General features: G+C 45.3%; 1 protein-coding gene across 10 annotated transcripts in view; it reads right to left on the bottom strand.

Annotated features, from left to right (window-relative positions):
• Positions 1–23,578, bottom strand: part of TJP1 (tight junction protein 1) — an 805,169-nt gene that overhangs the window by 44,416 nt on the left and 737,175 nt on the right. For all 10 annotated transcript variants that reach the window (XM_063926229.1, XM_063926221.1, XM_063926222.1 and 7 more), the window contains 6 exons: positions 9,914–10,022; positions 9,481–9,700; positions 8,343–8,527; positions 6,969–7,064; positions 5,852–5,934; positions 5,265–5,475 (listed from right to left, as the gene is read on the bottom strand). In XM_063926229.1, coding sequence (XP_063782299.1) covers positions 5,265–5,475; positions 5,852–5,934; positions 6,969–7,064; positions 8,343–8,527; positions 9,481–9,700; positions 9,914–10,022 — 904 coding nt within the window. The remainder of the gene's footprint in view (positions 1–5,264; positions 5,476–5,851; positions 5,935–6,968; positions 7,065–8,342; positions 8,528–9,480; positions 9,701–9,913; positions 10,023–23,578) is intronic.

The following is a 23,578-nucleotide window of genomic DNA, read 5'->3' as shown; positions in this document are numbered from 1 at the left end:
ACACAGACTCTGATTCCAGTGTCGACTTCAATGGGGCCAGTTTACATCCGAAAGTGGTTAAGAGTATTCAGTACATGATTGTGGCTATTAAAGATGTTTTACATATTCCAGATAAGAGGGTTTGTTTGTATAAGGGAAAAAAGCCTGAGGTGACTTTTCCCCCCTCTCATGAACTGAACGCTCTTTGTGAGAAGGCTTGGGAGTCGCCTGACAAAAGGTGGCAGATTCCCAAGAGAATTTTTATGGCATATCCTTTCCCCTCTGACGACAGGGAGAAATGGGAGTCGTCTCCCAATGTGGACAAGGCTCTGTCCCGACTGTCCAAAAAGGTGGCGCTTCCGTCTCCTGACCCGGCTGCCCTCAAGGATTGGCGGATCACAAGTAGGAGACGACATTGAAGGCCATTTTCGTTACTACTGGTGCACTACTCAGGCCTGCTGTGCGTCGGTATGGGTGAGTAGTGCTGTTGCTAAGTGGGCTGATAATTTAGCTTCTGACATGGATACCATTGATAAGGATAACATTCTTTTGACTCTTGGTTATATCAAGGACGCTGCAGATTACCTAAAGGTTGCGGCGAGGGTTATTGGGCTCTTGGGATCAAGGGCCAATGCCATGGCGGTCTCGGCCAGGAGGGCGCTGTGGATTCATCAATGGAATGCTGATGCCAACTCCAAGAAAGCTATGGAAGCTCTCCCTTTTAAAGGTAGTGTCTTGTTTGGTGACGGCCTTGCTGACCTGGTGTCTACTGCTACTGCGGGTAAGTCATCTTTTCTTCCTTATGTTCCCACACAACAGAAAAAGGCGCCTCATTATCAGATGCAGTTCTTTCAGCCTAATAAATACAAAAAAGGAAAGGGCTCGTCCTTCCTCGCTTCAAAGGGTAGAGGAAGGGGAAAAAGGTCGCCTGCTGTGTCTGGCGCCCAGGACCAAAAGTCCTCCCCCGCCTCTACCAAGTCCACCGCATGACGCTTGGGCTCCCCTGCGTGAGTCCGTGCCGGTGGGGGGCCGTCTCCGAATCTTCATGTAGGACTAGTTTCAACCGGCCCTGGATCCTTAGGTCCTAGACATAGTGTCCCAAGGGTACAAACTGGAGTTTCAGGAGATGCCGCCCCCCCCCCCGCCCCCCAACCGCTTTTTCAAATCGGCCTTGCCAGTTTCTCTTCCAGAGAGAAGTGGCAAATGCTGCGATACAAAAGCTGTGTCAACAGAGGGTCATTGTCCCGGTTCCCCCGTCCCAAAGGGGGGGAAGGGTTCTATTCGAGCCTCTTTGTCGTGCCGAAGCCGGACGGCTCGGTCAGACCGATTCTGAACCTAAAATCCATCAATCCATACTTGAAAACGCTCAAGTTCAAGATGGAATCTCTTCGAGCTGTGATCTCCAGCCTAGAAGGGGGGGATTTTATGGCGTCAGTCGACATAAAGGATTTCTACTTACACGTCCCGATATATCCTCATCAGGCCTTCCTAAGATTTGCGGTGCAGGATTGTCATTACCAATTTCAGATGTTGCTGTTTGGGCTTTCCACGGCCCCGAGGGTCTTCACCAAGGTGATGGCGGAAATGATGGTACTCCTACGCAAGCAGGGGGTCACAATTATCCCGTACTTGGACGATCTCCTGATAAAGGCGAGATCAAAAGAGCAGTTGCTAAGAAATGTGGAACTCTCCCTGACGGTTCTGCAACATCATGGTTGGTTTCTAAATTTGCCAAAGTATCACTTGATTCCGACAACTCGGCTGCCCTTCTTGGGAATGATTCTAGACACGGAACTACGGAGGGTGTTTCTTCCGGCGAAAAAAGCTCTGGAAATCAAGACCATGGTCAAGGAGATTCTGAGACCGGCAAGAGTGTCGATTCATCAATGCACTCGAGTGCTAGGGAAGATGGTTGCGGCTTACGAAGCCATTCCGTTTGGCAGCTTTTATGCCCGGGTGTTTCAGTGGGATCTGCTGAACAAATGGTCCGGGTCTCACCTGCACATGCACCAGAAAATAAGTCTATCTTCCAGGACCAGAATTTCTCTCCTGTGGTGGCTGCAAGGTCCTCACCTTCTAGAGGGACGCCGATTCGGAAACCAGGATTGGGTCCTACTGACCACAGATGCAAGTCTCCGAGGCTGGGGTGCAGTCACACAAGGAAGAAGTTTCCAGGGAAAATGGTCAAGCCAGGAATCTTGTCTCCACATAAATGTTCTCGAGTTAAGAGCCATTTACAACGGCCTCCTGCAAGCGAAGAACCTTCTTCAAGGTCTCCCTGTCCTGATCCAGTCGGACAACATAACAGCGGTGGCGTACGTAAACCGCCAGGGCGGAATAAAGAGCAGGGCGGCAATGGCGGAGGCCACATGAGTTCTCCGCTGGGCGGAACAGCACGTGAGCGCTCTGTCAGCAGTCTTCCTTCCGGCCGTGGACAACTGGGAAGCAGACTTCCTCAGCAGACACGATCTCCATCCAGGAGAGTGGGTCCTTCATCAGGAAGTATTTGCAGAAGTGACAAGGCGTTGGGGAATTCCTCAAATAGACATGATGGCGTCTCACCTCAACAAGAAGCTTCCGAGGTATTGTTCCAGGCCGAGTGACCCCCAAGCCAGTGCAGTGGACGCCCTGGTAACTCCGTGGGTGTTTCAGTCGGTGTATGTGTTCCCTCAGCTTCCTCTCATTCCAAGAGTGTTGAGGATTATAAGACGAACAAGGGTTCAGGCAATACTCGTCGTTCTAGATTGGCCACGGAGGGCCTGGTATCCGGATCTTCAGGAATTACTCGTAGAAGATCCTTGGCCGCTTCCTGTAAGAGAGGACCTGTTACTGCAGGGGCCATGCGTGTTTCCGGACTTACCGCGGCTGCGTTTGACGGCGTGGAGGTTGAACGCAAAATCCTAGCTCGGAAAGGTATTCCCGGGGAAGTCATCCCCACTCTCCTTAAGGCTATAAAGGAGGTCACGGCAAAACATTATCACCGTATTTGGAGAAAATATGTGTCGTGGTGTGAAACCAAAGCAACTGCTGCGGAGGAGTTTCACTTGGGTCGTTTCCTCCATTTTTTGCAGGCAGGCGTGGATGCAGGCCTGAAATTGGGTTCCATCAAAAAGCAGATTTCGGCTTTATCTATTTTCTTTCAAAAAGAATTGGCCGCCCTTCCTGAGGTTCAGACTTTCGTGAAGGGAGTGCTGCATATCCATACTCCGTTTGTGCCACTCGTGGCCCCGTGGGATCTTCAAGTGGTGTTACAGTTTCTTATGTCTCACTGGTTTGAACCTTTGCAAAAGGTTAAGTTAAAGTTTCTCACTTGGAAAGTGGTCACGCTTTTGGCCTTGGCGTCTGCCAGACGAGTGTCAGAATTGGCGGCTTTGTCTCACAAGAGCCCATATTTGATTTTTCATGTGGATAGAGCAGAATTGAGGACTCGTCAACAATTTCTGCCAAAGGTGGTTTCTTCGTTTCACATAAATCAACCTATTGTGGTACCTGTGGCTATGGAGGCTGTCGCAGTTCCAAAGTCTCTTGATGTCGTAGGAGCTTTAAAAATTTATGTCGCCAGAACGGCTCGTTAGGAAAACGGAAACACTGATTGTCCTGTACGCTTCCAACAAGATTTGAAATCCTGCTTCCAAGCAGACTATTGCACGCTGGATTTGTAATATGATTCAGCATGCTCCCTCTTCGGCTGGGTTGCCATTGCCGAAGTCAGTAAAGTCCCATTCTACCAGGAAGGTGGGCTCGTCTTGGGCGGCTGCTCGAGGGGTCTCGGCACTTCAACTTTGCCGAGCAGCAACGTGGTCGGGTTCAAACACTTTTTTGCTAAGTTCTATAAGTTTGATACCCTGGCTGAGGAGGACCTCATGTTTGCTCAATCGGTGCTGCAGAGTCATCCGCACTCTCCCGCCCGGTCTGGAGCTTTGGTATAGACCCCATGGTCCTTTTGGAGTCCCCAGCATCCTCTAGGACGTAAGAGAAAATAGGAATTTAATACCTACCGGTAAATTCTTTTCTTCTAGTCCGTAGAGGATGCTGGGCGCCCATCCCAGTGCGTACTGTTACTTGAAGTTGTATTGTTGGTTTCGGTTACACGAAGGTTGTGTATCGGTTATGTTCAGCTTGTTGCTGTTTTTAGTTCATACTGTTATCTGGTATTCCTGCTAATCAAGTTGTACGGTGTGTTTGTGGTGTGAGCTGGTATGTATCTCACCCTTAGTTTAACAAAAATCCTTTTCCTCGAAATGTCCATCTCCCCTTGGCACAGTTCCTATAACTGAGGTCTGGAGGAGGGGCATAGAGGGAGGAGCCAGTTCACACCCAGTCAAAGTCTTTTAGTGTGCCCATGTCTCATTCGGATCCCGTCTATACCCCATGGTCCTTTTGGAGTCCCCAGCATCCTCTATGGACTAGGAGAAAAGGATTTACCGGTAGGTATTAAAATCCTATTTACTGTTACATTTCTATATCCTATCAAAAAGATTGTTGTAAAAGTCAGAAAACGGAAAATACTGTAACAAAGTTACATACATATACTTATGACACAGAATGTGTCATAAGTATCTTTGTATTATTGTAATCATTAATGACAGGGGAGGCACTGTACGTCCCTGCTGTCTACCCCCATCTGTGTCACCCCTGTCTGCCCCTCCCCTTTAGAGTCTACGCACTCACGAGCAGGGCCCTCTCCCCTCATGTTATTTCCTTCCCTTGCTTATACTACCATACATGGGCATCACGGGCGGTGTAATGGTTAGCATTACTGCCTCACAGCACTGAGGTCATGGGTTCAATTCCCACCATCGCCCTGTGTGGAGTTTGTATATACTCCCCATACTTACGTGGGTTTCCTCCGGGTACTCCGGTTTCCTCCCACAATCCAAAAATATACTGGTAGGTTAATTGGCTCCCAAGAAAAGTAACCCTAGCGTGAATGTGACTGCATGTATATGAGATAGGGAATATAGATTGTAAGCTCTACTGGGGCAGGGACTGATGTAAATGGCCACAAATATTCTCTGTAAAGCGCTGCAGAATATGTGCGCGCTATATAAATAACTAATAATAATAATAATAATAATAATATTCCATACTCCCTGAAACAGCACCTAACTCTTGGTTTCTGCCAACATGCTGCTTATTTCAGTGTTATGACCACTTATGCAGCAATGTTTATATACCATAAACACTGAGGAACCCTTGTGACACTATATAACTGTTGCACTATATAAGAATAAAAATAATAATAACAACAATAATAATAATGTCCACTGTGTACATGAACTTACTTGTAAAAAGATGGTGATTATTTTTGCGTAGTTTATGTGAACGTTCATATAGTTTTCGGGCACTTTTACGAGATTCAGGGCACAACCTCATTCGCATAGTTTTCACGCCCTGCTTGGAGTCGGGGTTAAGGAACACTACTATTGGATACCACTGTGCATAGTTCAGGCGGTCTACAGCATTTGGAGTCACATCCAGAAGTGCATGTTTATCCTGAAGAATTAAAATAACTGTATGAAATAACCGACCACTGCGCAGGAGAATACAATTGCAAGAGCAAGGCTGGCGATCATATAGATCGGTTCAAACTGGCTTCCGGAGATATGTGAAGATCATTCTCAATGACATCACCTCCTTGATGGTCTATAGAAAGTATTTACAAGGCACTAAGGTGGCAAGAGAATCTGAAAACAAACCTTTTGCCTGCAATTGAAGGCATCAGATAAAATGTGAATCAATTAACTGTTAAATTATATGTCTAACCAACTCGCATCAATCTTACATGGATGCTAGTCAAACGGTCTACTACATTTGAAAAATGACAGACACAGGCTATTTTCCAAAACATCCCATTATCTTAATCACTCACCCTGTCAATAATCTGCTTGATCGTGTGTAGACGGATGATCCCAGAGCTTCGCTGGTCTGTACCTGCATCTCTGGGTTCACTTCCTACAGAGAAAAACATGAGAAAAACATGAGAAAAACAGGAATCGGAAAGCAGACACACAAAAACTAACTATGGCATTTTATAGCTCGTAGATCTTTAATCCTGGATACATGAAGTAGTATAATGCCTGAACAATAGGAGCAGCAAGTATCTTCTTTTTAGCGAAACACTTTTTATAGTAGCTCCCCTCTGCATGATCAGATTATACTAATTTATTATAGTCGACTATTAAGGAACCCAGGCCTGGCCAACAAGTGATATTAGAGAATGCTGGAGAACCACAGGTTGGACAGGACTAAGGTAATCAAGTCCAGGCAGTTATAGACAAAATGGTCTGGTTAAGGCGAATACCTGTATATCGGTCTAGCTGTGTACAGGACTCCCAAATTTAGAGTGGGAAGGAATGCAAGAGAGAACATGTTGCTTCAGCAGTACAGACTTTTAGAAGCCACTAAATTAAGGCAACCTGTCCCTTTACAGATTCAGATTACCAAATGTGCAACCTGGGTCAACTGAAAGTTGTGTCTCTTGATGTAGGAACAGCTTCTTTGTCTAAAAGTCTTAAGGATGCCTGTTTAACTTGGGTTTATTTTTGATAATATAAGTAGCCTTGCCTAAATCATGTTTTACACACACACACACACATATATATATATATATATATATATATATATATATATTTTTTTTTTTGCAAGACGGAACTTTCAACCATTGTATTATGTATTTATAGAATAGTGTACTCCAATCTATATAATACCACTTGGCAGAAATGTTCTGCAAATATTCTTTAAATAGATTTAAAAAATAATTCTTTAAAAGTTTTAAAATGGCAAAATTGGGGTCAGAACACAACACTCACGCATTTACTTACATATCACTTGTACGTCGTCTTATCAAAATGAGTTAATGTTTAGCAAAATTCATCTGACATTTAGGAAGATTGGAATTTATGAGCTGTTGGATTGAGCGTTCACTTACAAGTTATCCGATGAGCAATTTAATATCTTTCAGAAGGTTAAAAGGGGAAAATACTTACTGGCCACCTCATAGACATCCGGTTCCTCTCTTGCCAATTTCTCTCGTGCAACATCAGCAATGGGACCAAAGATAACAACAGGCCTGAGGAATCCAGCTGCAAGAGATTCATTTGCGGTTACCAACAGAACACACTGCAATATGGCTCAACTTACAAGCACTGGGGCAATAAGGGCAGCCATAAATACTGAAGTAGAACAAAGTACATTTTTAACAATTGTCCAACTCTTCATAAGACTGTCTAAATTTATGTTTCTGTCTTGTACCCGCCGTGTTTACCTATGCACTGTACAGTAATAAAAGATTAAGGATAACTTTACTCTACGACTAATAATATAATACAACATGCACATCAAAATAGTGGCAGGCTTTGCAGAGATTGACACACATGCTGCTACAGGGTTACTTTGTAAAAACTGCTGTTATGGTTATGATTTTTGGTTGAAGCCAGACTGAATGACACACTAAGAGGGATATACAATTAGATGCTGTAAATTACGGCGGCTAATTGTCCCGCCGGGGGCTATCCAACTAGCACCGATAAGGAGGCACAAGATGCGGCTTATCTGGGATTTTTTTTCACTTGCCTCAGGCTGGCTATACCAAATCCACAGAAACAGCCCCATTTTCGCATGCTGTTACTACCCAAAACACACAGGTTTCACTGAACCTTTGTGTTTTCAGGAGGAAAGCTATTTTTTTCTTATGGGTGACCCAAATTGGACAGCCTGTATATATATATATATATATATATATATATATATATATATATATAAGGAAAATAAAATAAAAATTGGTGAAACATCGGAAAAATGCAGTCTTTTGCACCCGATGTTGTTTCATCTATAATTGGATACCCCACTAAGTGGCGAGTTACTTCTAATAGAGTATATCAGATTATAGTGGCTAACTAAAGTGGCGAGAAAAGAATTATATCCCTTTCAGTATACCAGCATTAACTCTGGTTAGTGCATGTGAGCGTGCAGCAACCCGGGTTGCTGTGCAGTCCGAAAGGGTCCAGTTGAAATAATCCACGTATTTCAACTCGGGTAGCGAGCAGGGTTGAACAGGTGTGTGAACGGGAAATCCGGGTCGATGCAGTCCGGGAAACCCATTCACTGTCTAGGATGAAGTGGGACTTGGAGATCATCTCATCTCCAAACGCTGCATTCGCACGCGTCACTGGTGACGTCACTAACCCGTCAATATGCCGGGTCGCCGACTGAAAAGGGCCCCTTGCCGGGTCGCACCTAGGAAGGACCCGTGTACAGATACTGTGTGCGACATAGAAAAGCAGTCTGAAAGGGGTGTTCATTAACCTCATGGCAGGACTGATGTCTTTTCAGACATGAGGGAGATCAAAATCATCATATACCTTCTCGCAAGACAACTCTTTCGTATGCAGGAAACTTGGTCTGAACAGGCTGGGCTGAGAGGTCTTCTCTGCTTTTCCTGAGATTTCGCTTGGAACTACGAAGACCCCGGAATCGCCAAAAGTCAGCGCGATCCCCGCCGGCTGTTTTAGGAAGCGTGTACTGGACACTGGCAAGCTGCTCAGCTCTAAGGAAAGCAACAAACGAGTTCAGACTCAATATATGGTGATAGCCCTACTGTTGTGGCTGAAAAGCATCTTCGCTTAAAATTTAAAAAAAATGTAATAGCCAGAGTCAACTTCTGTGTACAACAAACACATAATGGCTATTCAACAGTGGATGCAAAGCATGACTGCCCAAAACCACAGCTCAAGAAAGAGACCCGAAAGTAAGAATGAGTGCAAGAGAAATGCAGGTCCATATAGATAGTACTTAATGGAAGAGACTCGGGTGTTGTGGAAGAAGGCAGGTTACGGGACTTATAAATATACATGGGATTTCATGCCCTTTGTGAATGTTCTAGGGCAAAGCAATCCTACTGGCCGATGACTAATAACCATTTTACATAAGGTCAGGGAACTCAGAGGTGAAAAATTATTTGTGCGAGACCCAGTATATGATATCGCATTCTCTCACTTTTTTTAAAGTTCAGTTAAAGAAAAAGGAAAATGTATCAAACAGTATATAAATGGTACTGATTTGGTGTCGACAGTATAACTATCCCTTAATGAAGACATTTAGAAACAGTCTCCTGAACGTCAATAAATGTTCATTGTTTAGACATGTGATAAAGTCCCCTTATTATAAATTGTAGGAATATTAGAAGCCAGGGATATTTACAGAGAGGAGCACTGCTATACATCATAGTTTATAGTAGAGACGTGCATGAATTCTTAAAATGCATACATTTTCCCTGTAGCCATTGAAGTGTAGGCTTTAGTACTGAACGATTACACAAAACAAAAAATCTTGCTGCAGTTTATATTATATTATATATATATATATATATTTATTCACATCACTATTAATATTGCTCTGCATTATATAGAACCGCATTCTTCTACTAAAGATGGACTGGTGATGACATTAACAATTAACATTTGACTATCATTTTCAACACAAACACAGCAGCTATTTTACCTGTTCTTATTTGGGATAATTCCCCTTTCCACCTCCTTATGATTTCTACCAATTCGAATTGCCAGCCACGATCCTAGCTTCCCATTGTATAGAGTATCTACAACTCTAAACACCTCTCCTTTGTTAAAACTCAGGCCGTATGGAGATTCCTTCTCATATTCAAAATGGGTCCGGATATAAAAGGAATCCCCAACATCTGACTCAACAATTCGACGATAAACTGGGAGAGAAAGTTAAACAAAGTTCAGGTTAAGAACCAAAAAGAGTGTAAAATCCAGTTTATATACAGTGCATATTGCCACTTCTACAGATGAGGAAGTATTTAACAAATGACCAGAACAAATTGTTATGTGTTGTTTATTCCACAGGTATTTAAGCCACAGGGAACGGATTGTTATTAAATGTTCATCTTCTATGCAGTGGAAGCACTCACCATCTTTCTTTTTCTGAGCCAGGATTGTGACCTCTTCTCCTTTAGGCAAGTCTAGCAAGAAAAGGACAGCTTCCTCCCTGATGATATTGGTAAAGTCCACATTATTGACCTGTGGAACACACACACAAAAGGGGTTTAGGGGTTTGTAGGGTACCTCTTGACTAAATAAATATATATACATACACACACACACACACATTTCTATTTTTCTTTTACAGAAAACAGGTTTGTAAAACTATCACCACTGTAATAGTAATCCATTGCAAATACAGACCTATATTGCATAAACAGAAAGCCTATAATACAAATGGTATAGGAATTGTAAAAATGAACGAAGGGATCAAAAGCCAGTCATTGGGGGGGGGGGGATTCAATTAGCCGCTGGGTTTACCACACAACTAATTGGCAGCATAAAACCTTTCATCGCGGGGAAAGGCTATTCCATAAAATAGCCTTTTACCAGTGCCCAAAAATAGAGTTTCACACACGGAAAACCACTGATTCAGTGTGAACTGCTAAATCAGTGCGTTTTGTTTCCCCCGCGCAGGACCGATTTGGGGTTTTTTTTGCGCTGACTTTTCACTGCGAGGCTCAGTCCGACCCTGCGGACTAGTGCTCAGAACTGCAAGGACGAGTGCACGGGGTAAACCCTGCGGCTAATTAATCCCGTCCGCCCCCAATATGTTAAAGATAATTGCTCATTTGTAAATATGGGTGACTGCACTATATAAGTTAATAACCCTCAGTATGTAATGCTAGGCAGTGGTTAAAGCTGGAAACCTAGAATGGGGACACAAATAGTAATCTTATACATGGAAAAACAAACAAAAACCTAGGAATAAATAAAAAAATAAAAATAATATGTACTGCGTTACTATAGATATCACTACAGGCACAAGAAAGATAAAGGAGACGTGGCTGTAGCTGGTGGTGAAGAGATCGGTCTCACATAAGCATCACCGACAATGGGGAAGGATATGTAGCCAATGTTTATTCTTAAATTAAATGAATAAAAATATATGTACAAAAAAAATGTGAAAAAGTCACGTGTTGCGTGACGAAACGCGTCAGGACTCCTCCCCCTTTCTCACCACTTGCCGCACGCTTTGGGATACCGTCTACAGCTCCAATTTACTGGTTATAGGAGCGAATGGTGAACGGTGGACGTAACCGCAGCATCAGCTCAGCATACGGGCAGCGGCCGGACGTCAACTTCTCTCCCTCTCACCACTCACGGACAGCACAAGTCCAGAGAGCATCAGAGAAGCATTACAGATTGCCGGATTCCCATAGCGGCTTCGAATTAATCAGCCGCACACCTGTCTCTCCCCACACACTGCAGCGGGCGGTGCACGCCCAGGGGAAGAATTAGACAACTGCGGGATTCTGAAGTGTATGGACAGACCCTCCGTTCCACTGCTTATTGGGCAATTTGCATCGACCTGAGGACGCTCGGGTCTTCTAGCCCAACTGGAGAGGTAATTCAACAAATATTTCCATTTAATTGGTTCCTGGAACATTGAGACATTGTATCATACATCCAAACATTCACAAGACGCAATTCATTGTCTTCAATATATGCACTCTCTTTCATTAATTGTGCTCTACCTGACTGGTGGTTTATAACAGTCTTGGCTACAGTGTTACAACAGCTGATACACTGAGACTGCCGATAACTGATCAGTGTGTATCACTTTCTTAATTGTTTGTTATAGTAGCACAAGCAATTTATATGAGCACTTTATTGTATATGTGGCAAATTTGTGAGAATAGGGATTATTAACTGAGATTTTTATATATATTCTGTGCATAACAAAGTGGTTTTGTACATATATTTTTATTAATTTAATTTAAGAATAAATATTCAATTTTTATTACCCCTTGGTTGTGATGAATTTAGATTTTTGCAGTGTTGAAATAGGGATTTTTGTTTACTTACCGTAAAATCTCTTTCTCTGATTCCATCTGGGGGACGCTGCGCAGTTACTTGTGGGTTAGAGGTGTGTGGTTGTGGAGTTTGGCACAGAACTATTAAGAACTGACCCCTCCCCCCTCTAACCCCTCCCATCTCCTTCCTGCCCAGCCAGCACCTCAGTTAACGTTTAGCCAAGCCAAAGGAGATAGACCGAAAAAAATTTACTGGTTAAACCAGACAACCATATGGGAGGGATCGCAGCGTCCCCCAGATGGAATCAGAGAAAGAGATTTTACGGTAAGTAAACAAAAATCCCTATTTCTCTTTCATCCATCTGGGGGACGCTGCGCAGTTACTTGTGGGATTTCCCAAAGCAAGCTAATGAGAGGAGGGAGAAGTAGACGGCATAGCCGTCTGTAAAATTTGACGCCCAACAGAGGCAGTTTCCAAATTGAAAATATGAAAAAAACGGTAAACCCTTTTTGAACCGTATGCACAGGCGACCAAGTCGCCGCCCTACATAGCTGCTCAATAGATGCATTCCCGCGAGCAGCCCAAGAAGCTCCAACTCGAATGAGCTGGAATCGATTCAGAAATTGAAATATCAGAAAACTGTTTTTATGGCGAAATCACCCAACGAGCAACTGTGCTCTTGGAAGCCGGCCAATCTCGTTTGGGCGCATCAATTAAAAACTAACAATGCAGCCGTACGACCGACAGGATTTGGACAAGATAAATAAATCCGTAAGGCCCTGAGGATATCTAAGAGAGCCAAATGGGAATCCTCCCCGGAAGGAGAAGGAGTAAACGCTGGAAGGACAATGTCCTAATTTAGATGAAACGCTGACACAACTTTCGTAAGGAAGGAAGGTTTTTGTTCGCAGAATCACCCGGCTATCATGAAATCTCTACAAGGGTGGTCTGCAAGAAAGAGCTGTCCATGCAGACACTCGCCCTGCGGAGGCAATTGTCAATAGGAAGACAACTTTTGAACGTTAGATACCGCAATTTTACAGATTCCAAATAGCTCAAATGGAGAATACTGAAGAGCCGTAAAGACTAAGTTACAGTCCCAAGGGGGAACCAGAGGAACAAAAGGTGGCTGAATCCGAAGAACTCCCTGAAGGAACGTCTGAACTTCTGGAAAGATAGCCAGTCTCTTTTGAAAGAAAGAACCGATAAGTCAGAAACTTGACCCTTCAGTGAAGAAGTCTCAGACCCTTATTGAGACCCTCCTGAAGGAAGTATAAACCGACGAGGAATACGAAACAAATCCGGTGTTAAACCACGCTTTTGACACCAATCAATGTAAATACGCTATACTCGGTGGTATACTCTAGAAGTCACCGTTTTTTTTTTTTTTTGTTTTTTTTTTTGTTTTTTAGCCTGAGACATCGTCTACACAACAAGACGAGAAAAAAACCCTTTTCCCTTAAAAGGTTGGGTTCAAGAACCAAATCGTCAAAGCCAGCCGACCCAATCTGGGCGGTGACCTGGTCCTTGAATCAGAAGATCCGGACACAGAGGGAGTCGGAATGGTTCCTTGACGACCATATTGTGACGCAGAATGTACCACTGTCAGCGTGGCCAAGCTGAGGCTACCCAAATGATTGGGAGACCTTCTTACTGAATGCGTTTAAGCAGACGTGGAATCAGTGGAAATGGTGGAAACACATATCCCAGTTGAAAGTGCCACGGTGCTGTCAGTGCATCGGTTAGAATTGCTTGAGGGTCCTGAGTACGCGACCCGTAGAGAGGAAGATTATTATTGAGACGAGACGCCATCAGATCTACATCGGGCAACCCCCACCGGGCTACTAGAGTCAGAAACACCTCCTGGTGAAACTCCCACTCTCCCGGATGCATCGTGTGACGGCTTAAGAAATCCGCTTCCCAGTTCTCGATTTCTGGAATATGAATCGCGAATATGGCCAGGAACCAATGTTCCGCCCATGTGAGAGTCTGAGCGACTTCTTTCATTGCGGATCAGCTTCGAGTACCTACTTCCTTGTTTATGTAAGCAACTGCTGAGGCGCTGTCAGACTGAATCCGCACTGGATGACCTTGAACCATGGTTTGAATCCGAAGTAGTGCATACCGGATTGTCCGTAACTCCAAGATGCTGATCTGCAACTTTAACTCTTGACTGGTCCAGAGTCCCTGAAAGTGATGAGTCTGAAACACCGCCCCCCAACCTCTGAGGCCGGTGTTTGTGGTGACCATCACCCAAGACCAAATTGTGAACGGAACTACTTTGGTCAAATTGTATCTGTGAAACCCCCAGCGAAGCGACTGACGAGTCTGTACAGACACGCGGACCAACAGTAATTCAAGATGAGGCCCTGTCCGAGTCCAACAGTTGAGAATCTGAGTCTGAAAAGGGTCGAGTCTGAAACGTGGCATATGGAACTGCCTTGAAGGTTGCCACCATCTTGTCTCACTTGCATGCAACGGAGAACCAAAACCACCGGTAAATGTAGCCGTGTTCGAATTCTGGACTGTATGTCCTGAATCTTGTCCTGAGGAAGAACCACTTTTCTGGTTGTTGGTGTCGAATAAAAGTCCCAGAAACATCATCTTCCGGGAAGGAAGCAAAGATGACTTCAGACAATAAATTATTCATCCGAATGACCGCAGAGACTCCATAGCGAGACGCAAGTTCTGATGAAGAATCCACCCTGCCTTGATCAACAGATTACCCAAATACAGAATAATGTTGATTCCCTGCCTGAAACTGAAAATGTCAAGGCCGACCGCGAATCTCAGAAGAGATTGATGACCCGTCCAAATAGAAACAAGCAGATAGGCGTCTTACGTCCAATTAGGCCAAATATCCCCGTTTCCTTGGCGACAATAACCGAGAGGATGGATTCCATTTTGAACTTTTGGGTTGAAATGAACCCTCCAGTTTGTCCACGAGTAAAATCCCGACCTCTCTGCCGAGCGGGACCTAGAAGAATTACTTCATTTCGTAAGCAAAATGGCTGTTGCATGATGAAGAGCTCGACGTCCGAAGGAACCATTTGAAAGAGGTGTGATGAACACCCGATATGGGACTGGGTCCTCGTTTCGATAGGAACCACCCTTCTTTGAACTGTAGTAACCGAGTCTCAACCGTCACTGACTCCTCCGAGGATCGTGAACCGTCATGCAGTAGGTTTGTTGGCAGGTTTACGTCTACCTCTGAATGCCTCCCTTCGTGGGTATCCCCTGTATATGAAAGTACCGGAACCTTGTAGAATTCGGTTTCGGAGGAGCAACTGGAAGAAAGGGGTTCCTTCTGTAGAATGTGAGATAATCTTCTTTGATTCCGACCTAAAGAGTACTCACCTTCAAATGGTACCGCCGACAAGGTCTGTTTGGGGTCAAAATCGGCCTTCCAAACCCGAGACCAAAGAGACCGTCTTGTTGTCACGGTCAAGGCAGAAATACGGAATTGTAGTGCAGCAGGATCAACCAAGGCCTCACCCACATAAGTAAGAACCTTCTGAAATCTGTTCTGTTAATTGAATGGCTTCCGATGGATCGTCAGACTACCTTCCAGAGATGACCTGTGCTAGTCAGTCATCCGCGGCCTTGAGGACCCAAGCGCCAGCTAAAAGTGGTTGAAGAGAAACACCTGATAAAGAAAACAGATTTAGGCATTGCTTCCATCTGATCTTTCAACGTCACAGACTGTACAGAAGGAATAACCGTAGTTCCTGCTAAATTTGAAATGGGAACGTCTACCTTTTGGCCTGTTTCCCAAAATCTGATATCCTCTCTGTAAAAGGATATAGAAATTTTTTATGCCGTAGGGGATTGGAAACGAGAATCCGGTTTAAGTCAGGCTCCTTTAAAATATCCCTGTTATTAAGGTGACGGATGGAGTCTATCAGCAATCTAACAGCTGAGCTAGTAGAAAAGTCATCTTCCCAGACCGAAATCTCGCCCCACTCTGGGTCTACTTCCCCTTTTTATAAAAACTACACCTGAACATTGTTCTAGGTGCATGCAGACAGCACATGCGCTGTGTCAATCAGAACCCCCCAGAAAGTTATAGCGGCAACGGCTATGGCCGTTTTGTAGCAGAAGAACTGCCGGCAGAGTTTACAAACTTGTTTTGGGATTGAATTAAATTAGCAAGACATCTGCCCATATTTTAAGCCCACACCAGATGTCTCTGATCCAAGCAGACATAGACTGATCCGCGGAAACTCCCTGTTGGATCACCACAGATGCACCAGAGCATGAAGCACAGAGGGTATCAGCATCCGCTTTACCCTTAGCTAGCCTTGACTCACATTGAAAGCAGAAAAATAACCACCGAGGATGTCTTTCCTCTTTGTAGATCCTTCTGACGTATTGACATAATTAAACTTTATTTAATTTATTTATTTATTTTCTTTAAACAAGTGCACTACAACGAACTATAAGCTCAGTAGAGTAATTTGTGCAAAAATTAAATCTGTTAACTCTCATTACAAGTGTAGAGTAACACTATGCCCCCAAAGTATACTTGCTGTTAGGTGTGTGCTGCACAGCGCCCCTTGTACTGTCTCCTTAGAAGATGGCGTCCGGTGCTTTGCAGACGCTGGCCGGGAGGGCGTGCAAGGCAGTGCAGGGCGGAAATCCGTCCTTTTGAAGTAAGCGCCGCGTCCCCCTGCTATAGCCGGAAGCCTGCGTCTCCTGCTCACTGCTACATCCAGCGGCTCTGATCGGGCAGTGGCACCCGCACACCGCTATATACAGCGGCTGTGTTCGGGTAGCGGCTTTGTTCGGGCAGCTGCTCCCGCGCACCGCTACATACAGCGGCTCTGTGCGGGCAGCCTCTAGCGATCCCCCGGAGAGTGACTCACCACTCTCTTCCCCTTTCCTTCTGCCCAGACTTTGTGAACCAGCAGTTACAGCCAGTGACAGTCTACTTATAGCTAGGGAAGGAGCACTGGCCCTCTAGTCTATAGAATGTCTGGTCAAAACCCAGTGGAATATGGTACTGCACTCCAACGCTCACCTCCGGAGAGAGAGCGGAGGGGGAGGAGGGGGGAGGAGGGGGGAGGAGGGGAGGGGGGGGGGGGAAGAGGCACACAAGTATAAATACAAATATTCTATATTATATTCTACATTATATAGGGAAGGATAGACCAATACTGTCAGAGACAGATTGTGTCTATCCTGTACCTCCTCACTGCCGACTTCTTAGGAACAGGAATCCAGCCCCAGTGACCGAAGTGTGGTGGCTTTCAGCGGCAGAACAGAGTGGGAATCTCTAGCTAACCCCACTCTAGTAGCACCTGTCACCTGTATACAGGGACTAGGCACTCCAAGTGATAAAATAATAAAATACCTAACTAAAATCTTCATGAGAGAAAAATCTGTGTCTGTACTCCACAGGCACAAAACTAAAACTGAGGTGCTGGCTGGGCAGGAAGGAGATGGGAGGGGTTAGAGGGGGGAGGGGTCAGTTCTTAATAGTTCTGTGCCAAACTCCACAACCACACACCTCTAACCCACAAGTAACTGCGCAGCGTCCCCCAGATGGATGAAAGAGAAATGAAATGAGCGCCTCTATTTTTCCTTTTCTGTTCTATTAATTTTGAGAGTAACACATAACTCCCTATAGAGGCGAACGTATACATTTTTTGCACTGTAAAATTCGAGAATTAAGACATTAGTCTGGAATAATATATAAGTGATTGACACAGGCGCAGCAACTTTTTTCTCCATTCTATGTAGCCAATGTTACTGGATTGGAAAACTCAGGCGAGGCAGCAGCTGGACCGCTGGCTACATCGTGTCAACTGCATGATAATCAATGACGTGTTTACTTTTGTTAACAAACATCATTACAAAATAATACACAGGACTTTTTTAGTTTTTCAATCCTTAAACAGACAAACGCACCTTCAAAAATTTCCATAATGTAGACATAGCTGGGAGAACTTCAATGACCATATACATAGACAGAATTATTTATGGTAGCTTTTGGAACATTTAAACACCAGATCTGTTACAGATTTGGATTTAAGAACTAAAATAAAAAAAGCCATATTTATAACAATCCAGGAATATAAAATTACATGCAATGTGCCTTGAGGTATAATTACTGAACACACTTTTGTTCTGCTTAGGCTTTACCCAAGGGGCACTACTCAATGGCCTGGTAAGTAACTAGTTCTAAATACAACCCTCTTTGTTACATGATCCAGCAACACATGACATTTTTCAATACAGCTTACAGATATTATGAATATATACAGGAGAAGCAATTACATCAGAAGACTTGATTAGTGTACATTTTCCCTAACACATGGTCAGCAGCATAATTACCACGCAACAGGTACCTCACCTTTCCACAGCTCTCTAATGCCAGCATTGATCAAAGCGGACCATAAAAATAGGATTTTAATTACCTACCGATAAATCCTTTTCTCGTAGTCCGTAGAGGATGCTGGGATTCCATTTAGTACCATGGGGTATAGACGGGTCCTTTGGGAGCCACTGGCACGTTAAGAGTTTAACAGTGTGGGCTGGCTCCTCCCTCTATGCTCCTCCTACCAGACTCAGTCTAGAAACTGTGCCCGAGGAGACTGACATACTTCGAGAGAAGGAAATACAGATAGTGGTGAGATACACACCGAATCGAAAAAACCATGCTGACCAGCATGCAACATGGAGTAACCATGCTAACCAGCATACACCATGAAGAAATCAAGCAAAACCGCATGAAACATGAAGAAACCATGTCAACCAGCAGGTAACATGAAGAAAGCATGCCAACCAGGATGAAACATGAAGAAACCATATTATCTAGCATGAAACAGGAAGCAACCATGCCAATCCGCATGTAACCTGAAGAAACCATGCTAACCATACATGAAAGAGGAAAAGCAACAGCTGAACCAATACTTAACCAAATAGCAACGCAGGAAAACGAAGCACTGGGCGGGCGCCCAGCATCCTCTACGGACTATGAGAAAAGGATTTACCGGTAGGTAATTAAAATCCCATTTTCTCTTACGTCCTAGAGGATGCTGGGGTTCCATTTAGTACCATGGGGATGTACCAAAGCTCCCAGTACGTGAGGGAGAGTGCTGAGGACCCTGCAGAATGGAGTGACCAAACTTTGGCATCTGAAGACCTAAAGTATCGAACTTGTAGAACTTCAGCAAACGTGTTCGACCCCGACCAAGCAGCTGGTCGGCAAAGCTGTAAAGCACACACATCCCGGGCAGCTGCCCAGGAACAACCCAGTGGGCCTGAATAGATTTTGGACACGGCAGGCCTGCCGTAGAATAAGCATGCTGGATTGTAAACCCGATCCAGCGAGCAAATGTTTGCTTAGAAGCAGGACACCCAACCCAAGGTTGGTGATATGAAAAACCGACACAACCCTTAGAAGAAATTGCTAACGCGTTCTGAGCTCAGCTCCATCTTTCTGGAAAAAAAGTAGGGTTCTTGCATGGAAATGCCCCCAATTTTCGACACCCGTCGAGCAGATGCTAATGCCAACAGTGTGACCACCGGCCAAGTTAGAAACATGACGTCAACCTCCTGTAAAGGCTCGAACCAATCCGACTGCAGGCACTGCAGCACCACATTAAGATCCCAAGGTGCCGTAGGAGGCACAAAGGGTGGCTGGATGTGCAGAATCCCTATCAAGAAAGTCTGAATCCCAGGGAGAGCAGCCAATTGTTTCTGGAAGAAAATGGACAAGGCCAAAATCTGGACCATTATGGAACCCAAACGTAGGCCCACAACCACACCTGCTTGCAGAAAGAGGAGAAACCGTCCTAGTTGAAACTCCACCGTAGGAAACTTCTTGGATTCACACCAAGACATGTACGTTTTCCAAATGCGATAGTAATGTTTAGACGTTACCCCCTTCCTAGTCTGTATCAGGGTAGGAAAGACTTTGTTCGGAATGCCCTTCCGAGCTAAGATCTGGCGTTCAACCTCCATGCTGTCAAACGTAGTCGTGGTAAGTCTTGATAAGCGAACAGCCCCTGTTGCAGAAGGTCCTCGCGAAGAGGAAGATGCCTCGGATCTTCCAGCAGTAACTCCAGAAGATCCGCGTACCAAGCCCTTCTTGGCCAGTCCGGAGCAATGAGGATCGCCTGAACTCATGTTCTTTTTATTAGCTTGAGAATCCATGGGATGAGTGGAAGTGGAGGAAACACATGCACTGACTGGGACACCCACAGAGTTACCAGGACATCTACCGCCACTGCCTGTGGGTCTCGTGACCTGGAACAGTATCTCCAAAGCTTCTCGTTGAGGTGAGAGGCCATCATGTCTAACTGAAGCACACCCCATCGGCTTGTTACTTCTGCGAATACCTACGGGTGGAGGCCCCATTCTCCCGGATGGAAATAGTGTCTGCTGGGGAAGTCTGCTTCCCAGTTGTCCACTCCCGGAATGAAGACTGCTGACAGCGCCCGCGCATGTTTCTCTGCCCAGAGGAGGATTATTGTCACCTCTGACATTGCAGCCCTGCTCTTCATTCCGCCCTGCCTGTTTATGTAGGACACCGCTGTGACGTTGTCCGACTGAACCTGAACGGCTAGATCTCGCAGAAGACGATGTGCCGCTTGTAGAAGGTCGTTGTACACGGCCTTCAGATCCAGAATGTTTATTGGAAGGAGAGATACTTTGGAAGTTTTCCCCTTGAGCGACTGCTTCCCAACCCCTGAGACTTGCATCTGTGGTTAGATTAATCCAATTCTGGCTTACGGCAACAGGCGTATCCGCTGGTGCATGTGAAGATGAGATCCTGACCATAAGACCAGGAGATCCAGTGGGAAAGACCGTGCAAGGAATCTTCCGTACTGTCGAGCCTCTTAGTAGGCAACCATCTTCCCCAGAAGGGTGAATGCACTGATGAACAGATACCCGGGCTGGCATCAGGACATCCTGAACCATTGATTGGATCACAAACGCTTTCTTCACCGGTAGAAACACCCTCTGCACTTCCGTGTTGAGAATCATCCCGAGGAAGGAGCGTCTCCTTATCGGCTGCAAATGCGAAATTGGAAACTTCAGGATCCACCCGAGATCCCGGGACAGTTGATTTGAGAGAGCAACACTCCGTAACAGGATGTGGTATGGAAGGTAGATAGTAACTAGGTCGACAGTGTCTAGGTCGACCACTATAGGTCGACAGTAACTAGGTCGACAGGGTCTTTAGGTCGACATTAGTTTTTTGTGTGTGTTTTTTGTGTCGTTTTCTTCGTAGAGTGACCGGGAACCCCAATTAGTGCACCATGTTCCCTTCGGGCAATTACAGATTACCGTTCCAATCGTAGTCCACGTGGATCGTTAAGTATGAAAAGGTTCAAAAAAAGAAAAAAATTGTGAAAATCTCATGTCAACCTAGAACATGTCGACCTAGAGACGCTGTCGACCAATAGTGGTCGACCTAGATAGTGTCGACCTAGAGACCGGATCCCGTAACAACATCTCCCTGGAGGATGTTAAGGTCGCCCAGATATGGAATTATGTCCACTCCTGGTTTGTAGAGCGGGAGTATCAAGGCTGCCATGGCCCTTATGAACACCCCCGGTGTTACGTAGAAGCCAAGCTCAGTGTTTGGAACTAGAAGTGACATAGTTGTAGGGCAACCTTAGATAGGCCTAGAGAGGCGGCCAGATTGGAATGTGAAGTATGCACCCCTGATATCCCGGGATACCAGGACTCCATCCTGAATTGAATATCCACCAGTAGGGAATCAAAGACCCTAGGTTTGAATAGTAACCCCTGTTACGTAAATGAGGTGGAACTGCAATAATGACATTAGTTTGACAAATTAAATGATAGCTTCCAGCAGTAGTGCACTTTCTGCCCGAGAAGCTAGTAAGCCTGATTTGAATAATCTGTGAGGCGAAAACACCAGAAATTCTAGTCTGCACCCCTGGGCAACCCAACTGTTTCCAGGGGTCTAGGCAGGATATCGCCCAGATGTGTTACTGAATCTCTTTAGTCTCGCTCCCACCTGCCTGATTTCCAGGCAGTGAGGTCCACCGACAAACCGAAGGGTTTGAAAAAGGCCGAATTTGAAATCTGTCCCCGGGAACCTGGAAGCGCAGGTTTTCTGGATTTCCCCAACGTCCGCTAAAGGAAGTGGAGGAATATGTGGAATCATGTTCGAAGGAATTACAGTGTAGGTGTAGGATATCATTTCCTGGTCTGTGCAGCTGCGGAAGGAAAACATACCGACTTACCCGCAGTTGACATGGATAATCACGTATCCCGTGCGTCCCAACAGGGTCTTCTTACCTGTGAAGGGCGGACCTGTCATACCTTACTCGGATTCTGTATCCGCAGTCCATTGGTGTAGCCACCGTCCCCTGCGTGTCGAAACTGCCAGAGCAGTGGTCCCTGCATTATGCAAGTCAATCTCCTTCATGGCGTCTTGCCGTGAAGCCTGTAGAATCCTGTATGTGACATAGAAACAAGTACAAGTCACTACTACACATAGAATCTAAATCATCAAGTAAGGAGCCTGACCAAGTTACAATAGCCCCAGAGATGTACGCAAAAGTGGGTCTCCGAGTCACACTTGCAGTAGTGTACAGTATTAGAGATTAGTCTCAATAGGTGATCAGCCTACCAGGGACAGGTAAGATAACCATATTTGACAATTTAGACACTCAATAGGGATGTGGATAACAACTCTGGGTATACTCAGGTTTTCCCAAATAAGGATTCAACGCCCTACACAGTGGGAAGGCATTCAATATATACATATAATAATATTCCTCATCCCTAATAGCCTCAAACATATGTTGGACCCCTCATATATATGCATTATATGGGCAAGTGTACGCTTTCTAGAGTACGGAGTTGGGGTGAGAGGCACAGCAGTGGGATTTGAAACCCCACTTTTCTCAAAACTGCGGCTTCTTATAGAGGCCACCCTAGGGGGATCTGCCACCGAAGCCTGAGATATGTACAGTTTTGAGCATGGTATAGACTTCCCCAGGAGAAGATATACATTCTGCAGTACAGGACAAAGTCCCTTAAACATGGTAAAGTGGATTACACATACACAGGAAAATGTCAACACAGTTTCCCCCCCAGAATATTTTCAGAGAGTCAGAGCACAAGAAGCCAGCAACAGCACACCCATATAGGCTTTTATCAAGATAAAAACCCCGCTGACTAGCGTAACCTTAACAGGATAGCTAGTACATAATATCACTTCCCCCTTTTATAACACCTTTTACCTCAGTGTAGTTATGTGGAGGACAGCGTTCCCTGTCAGCGCGTGTCTGCAGGGAAAAAATGGCGCTGGTTAGTGCTGGATCCGCTATGAGGAGAAGCTCCACCCCCTGTAATGGCGCTTCTTCCCGCACTTAGAGATTATAGTGGCCTGAGGTAATTTCTGCAGCAAACAGTGGGTTAGACCTTGAAAGCTTTGTTTGACCAGTGTAGGGTATTGCGCTGGCCCAGGACGCCCCTCACAGCGCGCCGCTGAGCCTTCCGGAGCGCAGCCTGTCAAAGCTGCACTCCCACCCTTGTGCCGCCATTCCCGCTGGGGACCCGCTTACCGGGACTCCAGCATCAAATTCACCACTCTTTTTTCTTCTGGCTCTGTTAGGGGGTGGCGGCATGCTGCGGGAGTGAGCGGTCGCCTTGGGCGGCTAACGATCACCCCCCTCAGGAGCTCAGTGTCCTGTCAGCGGAGATAGGGGCTATAAACATCAAGAGTTGGATCCTACTCCCCCACAAAGTCCCACGAAGCAGGGAGGCTGTTGCCAGCAGCCTGCCTG

The sequence above is a fragment of the Pseudophryne corroboree genome, chromosome 6 (assembly GCF_028390025.1).
Source record: "Pseudophryne corroboree isolate aPseCor3 chromosome 6, aPseCor3.hap2, whole genome shotgun sequence".
Lineage (NCBI taxonomy): Eukaryota > Metazoa > Chordata > Amphibia > Anura > Myobatrachidae > Pseudophryne > Pseudophryne corroboree.
This window is presented reverse-complemented; position numbering and strand designations above follow the sequence as displayed.